At 37.1% G+C, this 14,071-nt stretch overlaps 1 protein-coding gene across 1 annotated transcript; it reads left to right on the plus strand.

Moving 5' to 3' along the window:
• The first annotated feature begins 292 nt into the window (after positions 1–292).
• LOC126828876 (FMRFamide receptor) lies at positions 293–9,556 on the plus strand. Its single transcript, XM_050558954.2, has 2 exons — positions 293–498; positions 7,888–9,556. Exon 2 carries the CDS (start codon positions 8,157–8,159, stop codon positions 9,384–9,386), a length of 1,230 nt encoding a protein of 409 aa, XP_050414911.1. The 5' UTR covers positions 293–498; positions 7,888–8,156; the 3' UTR covers positions 9,387–9,556.
• Positions 9,557–14,071: the final 4,515 nt, after the last annotated feature.

The raw sequence follows: 14,071 nt of genomic DNA on the forward strand, positions 1-14,071 counted from the left end.
AAGTGTTCAAAAAAGATAGGAGTTATTTTATTACAATAAATGACAACGATTAATGGGGGTTGAGTGGCTTATTTTCTTATCGGTCGAATGTTAAATAATTAATTGGCCTTATACGATTTAGGTACCGTACGTCTAATTGGTGTTGAAAAGGGTGTTGGTTTGGGGATTTCGTATTTTTCATTGGTGTTGAAAGGATTAATATAACTTATTTATAGAGTCTTATAGATTAAGCAGTATATTTTAATAACTGTAAAACCCGCTGCATTGAAGTCGAGTAACAGGTGCCCGTCACAATTAAAGTGAGGCTGCTATTACGTAACGCAACATTTTGTAGGTCAGTGGACATTTAAACCCCATTGTGACTGAGAGGGGGACAGAGAAAGGCGGTTACTCAACTGAATCAGAACAAACGTGAACACTACAAGAGAAAGACGTGGAGGGTGAGAACGAAACTCAAAAGATCTCGGATTATTATAGAACGACTTGTTTAATATTTTGGTATGTAGTACATGTTTTTATTCTAATGCTTTAGTATATTGAAATATGAAATGAAATGAAATGAAATGGGGTTTAACGTCCTACTGTTTTGCTCCGAACTGGGCTAATGAAGACGGGCATACGCCATACAGTGTGCTATGAGGGAAATTTTGCCCGGACAGCGGCACTACGGCCTACTCTTATATCGAATTCCAACTGTCAAGGGATCTTTTACGTGCACGCCAATGTGTACACGGGACCTCGGTTTTTCGTCTCATCCGAATGATTAGACAGCTGTCCTTGTCAGGCCCTCCGTCCTGCATCCCTGACAAGGGGGAACCACGCCGGAAAATCGGGATGAACTTTCTCGGTCAATGCAGGGATCGAACACCCGACCTCCAGGCTAGCGAGCCAGCGCCTTACCCACTAAGCCATTGTGATCCCCATATTGAAATATAGGATACATGGGTTACCATATGTGGGATTATTATAAAACGACTTGTATAATATTTTGTTACTACGTAGGTCATGTTTTCGGGGGGGGGGGGTCTTCTTTTTTTGGGGTTTTTTTTTTGTATTTAAGTTTAATTGGTAGGCCTACACTGAATATGTTGTCTGTATATGACGCTATAGTCCTCATATTTAGAGTACTTGGGTATTAATCAGGTTTTACATGTCATTTCGGTCCCGCGTCATTTCGAACTTACGACATTTCAAACTCAGAAACATATGGCCTCGACGTTTCGGACTCGAGCAGGTGACATTTCGGACTCGGGTAGGTGACGTTTCGGACTCGGGTAGGTGACGTTTCGGACTCGGGAATAAGTTGAAAGAAAAGGTTGAACACAACTGTCAAATCAATCTATAATAAACCAAAAGCGATTTTATAAAAAAAAATAACATGCAGGCAAAATGTACCGCTCGCAATCAAATACAGCACGTTGAATCGCGGATCACGCTACGTATAAATCTCTCAAGGAACTGCAAAATTTTCAATGTTGAATGATTATCTGTAATCTATCTATACTAATATTTGTGACAGTCGTTTGTCTGTCTGTTTGTCTGTCTGTTCGGGGTTGGCGGCTACACTAGGTCTGCCCCGAGTCTGAAATTCGGGGTATACGGGTAGCTGGGACCGGGGAGTAACATAGGCCAGGTGGCGTTAGTCTACCACTTCCGGTTTCGGGGTTATGACCCCCGAGCGAAGCCGGGCATTCTTCTAGTATGTATATAAAAAGTAGCTGGTGAATTGATTAGAAATAGGCCAATTCAAAACACGAAAGAAAATATTAACATGAAACACGTGGTTATTAAAGGCTCAATACCACTCTTGTTGTAACTGAATAATATGTCCCAATCTTTATTCTGGTCAACAAATTGTACTAGTTTACAATATTTCAATTAATTGATGATACAAATTTCATCTTAACACACCTTATTTAAAAAATTGGAAAAATTCAACTTAATGGTTTGAAACGTGTAACGTTAACTATTCAAATATAACTTCAATTTAAAAATATTTTCGAACCCTCTGGACAAGTAAAAAGGGGGTGTAATGGATAATTTGCACAACAGATAGGACACTAAAACATCTAGTAATTAGATAAGGATATTATTTATTTTCTGGAGCTGTCAAGCCAGCAAGAGTGGTATTGTTCCTTTAAAAGACTTTACCAAACGATAAAACATAGTTCCACTTACGATTCTTTATCATCGTTTCCTGTAAAAGTAATTTATTTTTTTAAATATGAATAATATGCTGTAGAATTTATTTCAAAATGACCTACACAAAAAACAAAAGTAAATATAATTTACTCGACATGCACTGTTATTACAAACCCCTATAATTTTTTAATGATAATCCGTAAGATAATCCGTAAGCTACACGTCGACATGCATTCCTTGACAAACTTGCCATAGATAGCAGTACCAATCGATGAATTAGTGCGTACAAAGAAAACTCTTTTTGGAATATATTAGAAATGACAACTATCAAAGTGGGATAAATAAAGCTGATTAACCGATAATCCCTATGTTATTGTAGTATGTGCAAAGAAACCTAACAGTTCTTTAGTGGACGAGGAAAAACGTGAGTTGTCAATCAACGTTAATGGCGACCGTGTGTTGATTCGATTATTCCGACGCGCGTAGGCTTTCACAATTATAAAAACAATAGCAGTATTACTAATACTGTGTTAAAGCGTGGATCAAGTCGTGGTGAATTTAATATGATTTTAACACCATGAAAATGACTTCATGCTAATCTTCATTAGCAGTCGTGGTTTTAAACCAGTTCAATGCGCCGGGACTTTCGGAAGGAATGATAAACTCTTAATGACTTATGGGCATATAACCGTCAGACATTGTGGTCAACACGGCCATGGCTAAACAATATATTTTAATATTTTCTCATCAAAAAGATATGTTTGTCCAAACAACATAAAACCAGTAATAATACAAATTTTAGACCATGTATAATTTTTTCCTTGGGGTTTATGAGAGTAGATTTTATCATGACATTTAAGAAATGAAATGGGGTTTAACGTCCTACTGTTCTGCTTCTAAACTGGGCTAATGAAGACGGGCATACGCCATACAGTGTGCTATGGGGAAAATTTTACGGCCTACTTTTATATCGAATTCCAACTGCCAAGGGATCTTTTACGTGCACGCCAATATGTACACGGGACCTCGGTTTTTCGTCCCATCCGAACGACTGGACAGCTGTCCTTGTCAGGCCCTCCGTCTTGCATTACTGACAAGGGGAAACCACGCCGGAAAATCTGGATGAACTTTCTCGGCCAATGCAGGGATCGAACACCCGACCGCCAGACTAGCGAGCCAGCGTCTTACCCACTTAGCCACATTTAAGGCATGTATCATATATCATATTTATTGGAATTATCATTACCGGTAAATACAGTTTAAGTAATAATATTGATACTGCACGAGGCGTTACCGAGTGTTTCAATATATTACGCAATGCCTTTAGCTTGAGACCATTAAACAACTTAAATACATAATCTTTAAGTGGCATTTAGTGATTGGGAAATAATCATAAAAATTGTGTTCTGTTATTGGTAACTTAAAATACAGACACTAGCCCACACGTGCTTTTCAATAAAATACGTCACGCGAGTCCAATATTTCATCTAGTATAGACAATGTACGATTCGCAAGTTGCCCGTACATTATTGGAAATAATGGTACGCCAACATCAACGGATGACGTCACATCTGTATTTTAAATTTATATACAACTCAGTCTTCACCCAGCTAATTCAATTTCTTTGTTATTAATCCATAACGAGTAATGAAGTGTTTAGCGATCTATTTAACAATAGGTTATATATATATATATATATATATATATATATATGTAAAGACAAATCAACTCTTAGCCAGTTAATTAAATGTTATCAAAAAATCATTGGGGAGTGAATGACCCCTTTCATACAAAAAGCCCGGGGTGAAACGGCCCGCTTATATAATAATATTTGTTATTAATTATCAATACAATGATATTTATACAACATTAAAATGTCATGTTAGATAACTTTGGTGAATTGAAAATGACACCATTCAATATCAGGTATAACTTTCGCAAATGCCCGACATGTTGCTGCACTAATCCCATTAATTCAACGTTCTGGAGGCAGACCACCATCTTGCCGGTAGTCACAAATTGTAGTTCGTCTATTTATAGCAATTCGCTCTGCGTTTCTTTTGTCCCCTTTTGCCTGCCCATTTTTGTTAATGTTTTGGTCTAGAATGGACGAAGAGGGTTTGAATTAACATTTTCTGCCAGGTTTTGGTAAATATTCATGATTTAGAGGCGGAAGGATAACAGCGTAATCAGGTTGGTTACGGTGATATGTACTGCAACTAGTTACATGTTTTTAGTATGCTTCTTCAAGTTTGTGTATCTCAAAATTTTGGTGGTCAACCTCATACAAATTTCAGTGCAAAGACATGGCCATTTGTTCCTCTGTCTGTAGTGGGGAAAAGTTGGTGCCGGGCAAAGAGGCCAGAATTAACATTGAAGTCAATGGCGAAAATAATGGTGGTCTGCACCCTTCTCAGTACTGATGAAATCCAGTTATCTTCCCCTGGACGTTATATCTTCCTATTTCGCCAGCAATGACCGTTCAATGTGAACTAATATAAGATAAAACTGTTTGATCGTGCTTAATCCAGCCAGGGAAGAACAATAGAACGTTAAAATCACATTTCTAAGCCTTTTAAGATTACACAATTGCTGGTCATTTGGAATTATTGGAGTCTTTCAGTAATCCTATGTAACGGATTGCTACTAGAAGTCTAGCCTAATTTAATAATAGACACTCAATGACTTTACTCAAATAGTCTTGGTACCCACAGAGAGTGGGGTCTGGCGCGCAATGTATGTATATCGGTTAGTGATGACGTGCCATGTAACTACATATAATTCATTGGGCTACGTTTGGCGCAATATAGCCCAGTGACTGCTGATGTGCCATTTCACATCATGACAGGTCATTGATTGGGTGAGGTTTGGCCCAATGGAGACCCGTCAGGGATGACGTGGCATCAAACACCATGTTATTCAATTGGAGAATCACGAATATGAATCCTGGTGTGAGCTTGAGGAAGATTTGAGATGTTTGAAGGCCGATGCGGGGGGGGGGGGGGGACTGGAAGCATGTCATTGATTGGGCGAGGTCTGGCACAAGGATACTCAATTCCGACTAGAACATCACGAGTTTGAATCCTGGCGTGAGCTTGAAGGCCGATTGTGTAGAGCTAATTGAACTAGTATAAATTTATTTCAAATACCAACATGGCTATATTCAGGTCGCGAAATTAATGTCGATTCGGACTATTATAAAAACTGATATTTCAGTGTTGGAACCGCAGCAAGGCAGATTAAAGGGGGCTAGGATATGAGGGAAAAAAATATAATGTCGGCGCTTTTTGCATTAAACATACATTATGCAAGAGCTAATCTGCCTATAGCAGGTCTTTCTTTAGACCTGAAATGTTATATAAGCTATTAATTAGACATTTATTAACAAAACAAGATCATAATCAACTCTCGATGGCATCGGATACTCTAGACTTTAACAAGATTAGAACTTTTCGCCATTTCAAAATCTAATTTAAAAATGGGAAAGCGAGGCTAAGTCTCGAATATACCAGTGTGCTGGTTATCACAATGAACACATCTTGTCAAAACTACAAACAGCGATAACTTGGCTCGAAATGAAGTAATTTGAATGAAATTTTGAATATTTTCATTTTACATTATCTATTTTGGAGCTACTATAGCAAGAATGGTCAGTTGTTTATTTAAATCTTACATAATGTATCTTTAACATATACGGCTTACCGTAAACACAGGTGTATTATATTTGGCCTTAACACACAAGTAGTTATATAATTATTTAAAGTAGCTAAGTCCGTAACTCAATATCTTCCAAAATCGTCGACATTGAAAACACGATTTTTTTTGCAATTTAAATCAGCATTGGTGTTGTGGTCTTACCTGGAAAAGATGGGCTTCTGATATCCAATATTTAAGACAAAATAAACATTTTACCATTGGTACACGAATCGTGTACCATAATGGGTTTCAGTGCCATTTGGGGGGGGGGGGTGATAGCTGAATGGTTAGCGTGCGCGCTGTATCATAAAGACTGTCATTGAGTCGACTGGCGTGGTTTCGAATCCCCGGTTGTACGTGGCAAGGAGTAGGGTCGCCTGTCCAACCTCGTGGGTTTTCTCCATGTAAATAAAATTAAACCATGTGATAGTCCCGAAATTACCTAGTTTGTGTCGAGTGGACGTTAAACCCCATTTCTCTCTCTTTCAGCGCCATTTGTAACAAGGTGCTCAAAGAATTAGGCTGGACTGGACATATTCCACAAGTCATGTCAAACGGTGATGTCATATTCTTATTTGGAGAGCATGCGCAATATATACTATCGGTGTTGACTGGAATAACCAGACGCTAGAAACTCTTTCGGTTGAGACTTCTGGCGTATTACGCCGAACATAACTGATGACAATTCACAGTAAAACGGAAACGATTGAATGTAAAACAGTTTATATAAATTCATATTACATTATTATATGTGTTGCGACCCATTTGTGCCAATTTCTAGGCCCAAAATATTAGCGATTTAGCTCCTTTAAAGTTTTATTGTATAGCGTAATATATCTGCTTATGACATTTTCCCTTTTCAATCAAGTCAGCTGTTTACAATGTACTTTGCTAAAGAACGTCCAATATCCCTTTACATTATCTAGTATTTACCCACTTCTAATATTGCTCTAGTTTGGGATAAATACAGAATATTAATTACGGAAAAATGGATTTCCTATTGAATATCGGTAACTGTCCAAGTCACGCGTTGGCTACGTTTTAAAGATCATAGGATTACGATTAAATAATTAATAATCTAAGTGTGATTTACCAACATGTATTTTCCCTATTTTAATACGCCCATTTTTAACGTGTACATCTTGTCGTCACCCTGGGTCTATATTTTGTATTAGATTTTGACGACAATCCAGAAGAAATTCGTCAATAATTGATTCAGTTATCGTTCTTGACATATAATTGAAAGTACGTTTAAGATAGCTTATAAACGTTTTTATATGTGATATTCGATGGATTCAAATCGTCACGCCTGAGATTGCGATTTGCCAGATATACACAGAGTTGGTTTAGTAAAAATTGCGCGTAGGGGTCTTTGGCTGGCAGTGGGATGAAACCGGAGGACCCGGAGAAAACCAACGAGGATGGACATGTGACCCTACACCTTGTCACGTACAACCGGTAAATCGAAATCGCACCAGTTAACCTAATGACAGACCTTATGATACAGCGCGCACGCGCTAACCATTCGGCACCCCCCCCCCCCCCCCGAATCAAGACAAGACTAGGGTTAGCTCCCCTTTCAGCGTAACGAAACTTTGTGGAACAGTTGCAGTCGGGCAAAGTCAAAATTGAAGAATATTTAGTCGTCTGCCACCGTTTATTATCTATAGTGTCATGGTACTTGATCACTGACGTCAGAAGTTATCACCCAATCTGCTTGGTGTTTATGTCTATTTATTGTTCAGTTTAGTGAATTCAAAGAACCACATCAAAGTTGTTTCGATTATTATAGAGTTATTGCCCCTGATTATGTCACAGGGTTTTGTCCATACGCAAATAATATTCTACAGTATATAGACACTGATTGTTATTTACTTCAAGTTTTATGGACCTCCCGGGCGAACTAGTTGATGTGTTTGTGTGATGGGATTGTTGCCTGGCAACCCATGTTTTGATTTATGATATTCTATAGACTACATAATATTTTTCGGTCGATATTGGGTAATGTTAGATCAATCGCAATAATCAAATATTTTGTTTACATTACAGATTCAACTGTTCAATATGACGATATAGATTTCCAAACTCCATCTTCTGATCCATTATAAAACAACTTTGTCCGGTAATTTCAAATAGACAACAGTTTCATGAGACCGTTCAAAATTACAACAACTGTGTAGAAGTGGGTATTACGGAACGGCTAAACTCGAAAACAACGACTGAATATAGACAACAGTTTCATGAGACCGTTCAGAATTATAACAGCTGTGTAGAAGTGGGTATTACGGAACGGCTAAACTCGAACACAACGACTGAATATGGAGATGCTTATTGAAGACCAAGCCTCACAAATTGTTCCGTTTTCTTACTTGACTACCGAAACGCCGGTCAACACCACCGACAGTACAGCGGAAACGTTAAAGACAAGTGTAGTGGAAGAACCCATCGCAACCGTCATTGCGACGTACCTTTGGGACATAGTTCCGCCCATGCTGTTGCTACTGGGAACGGTTGGGAATATTTTGACTATAGTTATATTCAGTAGAAAAGCTTTTAGATCGACAATATCCCGATATTTAACAGTTTTAGCTGTCAGTGACACAGTCGTTTTGTATTCCGGGTTATTAAGGCAGTGGTTATATTACCTCGTAGAGTATGACATTCGATCATATCATCTTGTAACATGCAAACTACTTACCTGGTTAATCTATACTTCATTGGACATATCCGCCTGGACAATCGTAGCTGTGACAATTGAAAGACTAATTTCTGTTTACTTTCCACATAAAGTTAAAACCTTTTGCACCACAAAAGTGTGTTACTTTGTTTTAAGTTTCGTCATTGTTGCCTGTTCGCTTGTAAACGGCCATTTTCTAGTTGGGTTGGAACTTCTGGAGGCTGCCGTAGATTCCTACACCTGTGCTACGAACAATGCAGACTATTTAACATTTTTGGAAGATATTTGGCCGTGGATGGATTTATGTGTCTATTCGTTATTACCATCGGGTTTGATAATTGTAGGAAACGCTTTACTCATTCGACAAGTTTTCTTCTCAAATTTACAATCACAAGAATCCATGTCCGATAAACGACAACAGATGAATAGACAGAAGAAAATGTCGTCAATGACCACCATGTTGATCGCTATAAGTATTCTGTTTTTAATCTGTACCACTCCCATCTCCATTCATATTATATTAAGCAGTTATTTACCATCTCCGACACCAGAACAAGCGGCGGAACAAGGTCTAATATGGTGTGTGGAGAATCTACTCATGTACTCGGGAAACGCCATTAATTTTATTCTGTATTGCTTCAGTGGTTCCCGATTCCGAAAGGAGATCGCAGCGATGCTGAGGAATTCGAGTTGCGGTGTTCGATTGTCGAGATATAGAAATAATGACAACGTGCGATCTAAGAGAACTAGTAATAACCATGGCACCAATGCATCGAGAATTGTCAGTAAAACTATATCAACAACATCTATTATAAGTTCTTCAGATTCGGTTTCAGTGGTCGGAATCTCGTTTAGTACACTGCCTGAATAATCATGATATGCAGAAGAGGAAACCAAAAGTTGTTGGATTTGGCGTTAGGCAAGATGATTCTAAATCTGATTAAAACACAGAGCCTATTTCGTTTCGTTTTTATAGTTCAAAATTTCGTTTTACTTTTTACTACACTAGGATCTGGAAGAGTTTTTATTATTGACGTGTTCTGAATGAAACGGTCTGTTACGGCGAGCTTTGGTTAATCAAATGACAGACGTCATAGGGTCAAAAGTCGCACGTATGACCTCTGACACGACCTATCGCTACAACCAGCCAGATCTTCATGTAGTGTAGGCCCACGAAAGTATAAAAAAACGAGAAACGAAATATAGATCTGTATTTTAATCAGATTTGATGATTCTTGTGATTATGTTTGTGTTTTAAGACATGGAACACTGTTAAAAATAAATGTAAAATTACAGTGAAAAATATGTAATTTATTTAACATAACGCGGTTAAAATACCACTGCATGTTTTTATACTTTAAATTTACTGTATTCGTGTGGTAACATGGGATTACCGTAAAAAATTGGTAAATTAACAATAAAATTGTAGTTTTACAAGTTAGAACTGTATTTTTATTACATGTAATCTGTAATAACACCACTGCATGTTTTTATACTATAAATTTACTGTATTAGTGAGGTAACATGGGATTACTGTAAAAGAAAATGGTAATTTAACAATACAAGTGTAGTTTTACAAGTTAGAACTGTATTTTTATTACATGTATCTGTATTGATACAGCTATGTTGGTTAAAAGTACATGTATGTTGTATTTTAACTGTTTATGGAGTAATTCTACTATTCAAACATGTTTAAATACGGGATATATTTGTGTACAATTTACAGGAAACGTATAATTGTACATCTCTTTAGAACTTTAACATTGATAGACCTTTGAAGGGCTTTATTACTTTTCGTCTATAGTCCACTTATGAGGGGGTCACGAGGGCTAAGTGGGTAAGACGTTGGCTCGCTAGCCTGGAGGTTGGGTATTCGATCCCTGCATTCCCTCTTTGGCCACATGTAATATTACATCAAACGTAATATAGAAATACAACCATATGTCAGTTTACATTATGTGAGCTGTATATTAAAAGAAATGTCATTTGAAATAGTATTTTTACAACAAATTGTAAATTTACTGTCAAATGGTGTTCAAATCAGTTATTTCCCTTCGACCACATATCGAATTTTGTGCGAAATATTTACTGTTATGTCAGTAAGATTAGCCTATTTTAGAGAAATAGGTTATTTAAAATCTGAATGCACCTAACTGGCGTATGAACACAGTGATATGCCATACATAGGGTTGTGTGGAACATTTTGTTTCGTGTCATGTCTCCTACACTTCCCATTGTAAGAAGCAGAACAGTAGGACGTTAAACGTCATTTTATTTAATTTCTTTCCATTATCGAATGATGTTTTGCATGCTCGGCTGAAAGGTCCGCAAAACCTTTAAGTGTTTGCCAGGATCGAACCTAGGGCTACTTAGCCGAGTGGGGAAAAACGAATTTCCTATAAAAAATGTCACCTTTTCAAAGTATATTTCAAGTAAATATACACTTTAAATTGTATTTTAACCGTAAAATGACTGGCAGAAAGTTGCCAGTAAAATCGCTGTATTTTAACACTGGCTTGTAAATGTACCCCTAAGCGGTAGATTTATATTTACAAACACCACGTAAATTTATAGTGAGTGTAAAATAACTCTGAGGTAAATTTACTACCACAGTGTAAATTTACAGTGGGTGCAAGATAACTTTGAGGTAAATTTACAGTGGGTGCAAGATAACTTTGAGGTAAATTTACAACCACAGTGTAAATTTACAAGCACTATGTAAATTTACATCGAAGTTATTTTACACTCACTGTAAATTTACATGGTGTTTGTAAATCTAAATCTACCGCTTATGTGTAAATTTACAAGTCAATGTTAAAATACAATCATTTTACTGGCAGAAAGTTGCCAGTAAATTTACGGTAAAAATACACAAAAATTATTTACAGTGAAGATCTCATAAACTATGTTAGACTTTGATACGCAAGTGTATGGACTCGTTTCAGTTTCTTTAAGATTTTGAAACACAAGAGATGTTCATGGATTCATTCAAATTGTAAATATATTTTGGGAACGATGGGTCCATTCTAATTTTTCTTAGGTTATAAACTGATGGATAACAAATTATTTTTTAATAATAAAATATTTTTGATAAGTTTTCGTCTGATGTTTCATTTTCAGTGTATACAAATCCCTTGGGATGGGTTAGTGGATAGTTTACACCCATCCCAACACAAAACACCCAACCAACGCTCATGAAACTTTATCAGACATTTCACCGCACCACACCGTTCACGCTCAGAAACAAAGAAACAATAAGACACAATACACACACACAATGGAGAACAAATGAAATGAAATGAAATTAAATGGGGTTTAACGTCCGTTCTGCTCCGAACTGGGCTAATGAAGACCGGCATAAGTCATACAGTCAACGGATCTTTTACGTGCACGCCAATGTGTACACGAGACCTCAGTTTTTCGTCCCATCCCGAATAGGATCTCCAGTAGGCCTGGAGACTGGACAGATTGGGTTAAGTTGGAGAGGGAGATAACATTATCCATATTTAGTGACAGTATTCACAATTGGTACACTAAAGGGTTTAAAAAAAAACATTCGTGCTGTATCATTAGGTCTGTCATTTAGTCAACTGGCGTGGTTTCGATTCCCCGGTTGTACGTGACAAGGAGTAGGGTCGCCTGTCCAACCTCGCGGGTTTTCTCTGGGTCCTCCGGTTTCCTCCCACTGCTAAAGATCTCTACGCGCACGCGTATTATTGAAATAAAATTGAACCATGTGTTAGTCGAGAAATGACAGTTTGTGTCAAGTGGACGTTAACTCCATTTTTGTTCTCTCTCTCCTAAAATTCGCGAACATAACTACGCGGACCGTGACATCCGGCCGGACTCTCCACGTTGCAAGGAAATTCAAACTCAGACGTCATTAGGGTGTAACGCAATTTTCCGTACAATCAAGGGTTATAATTAAGGAAATTACGATCTGATATGCCCGAATAAGAAAATGAACCACGATTTGTGGGTTATAAACATGTATTTCAAGTTTCATCTAAATCAGATAAAAATTGTGGCCTCTAGAGGGCCCACAACCTTAATATACCATATATTTACACTATTTGCGTACGAGGGGCGGCCATTTTGTCCGGCAGTTTTGGTCCGATTTTCACGAAATTCGGACTTAACCATCATTAGAGTGTAACAGGTGATATATTCGAATCTTTTTTTTTTAAATCGGATAATAATTGTAACCCCTAGAGGGACCACAAGCTAAAACACGATTTTTCCTATAATCAAGGGCCATAATTCAGGAAAAAGTTATGATCCGATATGCGCAAATTTCGCAAGGAACCAAGTTCTGTGGGTTATAAACATGCATTTCCGGTTTCATCAAAATCTGATGAAAATTGTGACTCCTAGAGTGTTCACAAGCTAAAAACGTGATTTTTCGTACAATCAGGGGACATAATTGATGAAGTTATGGTCCGATATATGATTTGATTAAAGTGCCTCGTACAATCAGGGGCCATAATTGATGAAGTTATGGTCTGACATATGATTTGATTAAAGTGATTCTCTGATTTTTCTTGATTTTTTTTTTTTTTTTTTTTTTTTTTTGCTGTTTAGTATATTATGTACTTACATATAGGTTATAGTGTTTTTTCACTGTAAGGCTGATATCGTTGACTAAACAACAAATAACTTTTATAATTAACCGTAAGTATTATACGATACTAAATATATACGTATTATTTATTAGTCAGTTAGAATTGTTAGTAATTAGGCTGTAGTCATTAAGTAGGTGTTATGTCACTCTAAGGTGTTAAAACTAAGACTATTGATTACACCACTATTGTCCAGGTTTGTCTTTTCAATAGTGATGGGTGTCATAATTAGTCACGCTTTTACACTGGTAGTGACATCTTTAACAGCTAGTTACACACCTGCTAATTAATGAATAACTGTATAATTTCTAACCACTTTCTATACATGCTAAACATTAGTTTAGAATATTGACCACTTATATGATTTAATGACCACAATTGTTATTACTAAAAGGACTAGCTTCATTAGTCAACGGTATCAGCCTAACAGTGATAGATACGATGATAAAGACACACACACCTTGACCTAGGACTGGAACTTTGTCAAATTATTTGCTAAAGCCCAGGCCTGACTAATGTTATGCTTAGAAATACATGTTGGGAAAAGAACAGAATAAGATAATGAAATGAATAAGTGATGATACAGAACTGCATATTGAAGATTGGTTAATGCATATATTAAAAAGAAATATTAACCAAAAAATGGCAATTTTTCAATTTTACGCTCTCTCTCTCGATAACTCAACTCGAACCACAACGGAGTTGCTTTGGAGAGACATAACTCTTGTTTAACCTCTAAGATTATTTCCCTTTAGATCTCAAAATTGCTTTTTTCGAAGACATTCGTACGCAGACCCCGGCACCCTTCCTAGCTTTAAATTTAGTCAAACAATGTAAGCGTTTGCTATTGGAAGTACATTACAAACAATATACAGTTTCTTGAGATAGAACACTCTTCACAGGCGTCTTCATGCACGCCGCCATTTTTAATCCATGG

The sequence above is a fragment of the Patella vulgata genome, chromosome 7 (assembly GCF_932274485.2).
Source record: "Patella vulgata chromosome 7, xgPatVulg1.2, whole genome shotgun sequence".
NCBI classification, from domain to species: Eukaryota; Metazoa; Mollusca; class Gastropoda; family Patellidae; genus Patella; species Patella vulgata.

What these genes read in the sequence shown, in the direction of transcription:
- LOC126828876 (XM_050558954.2), top strand. Translation starts at nt 8,157, where the DNA reads ATGGAGATGCTTATTGAAGACCAAGCCTCACAAATTGTTCCGTTTTCT.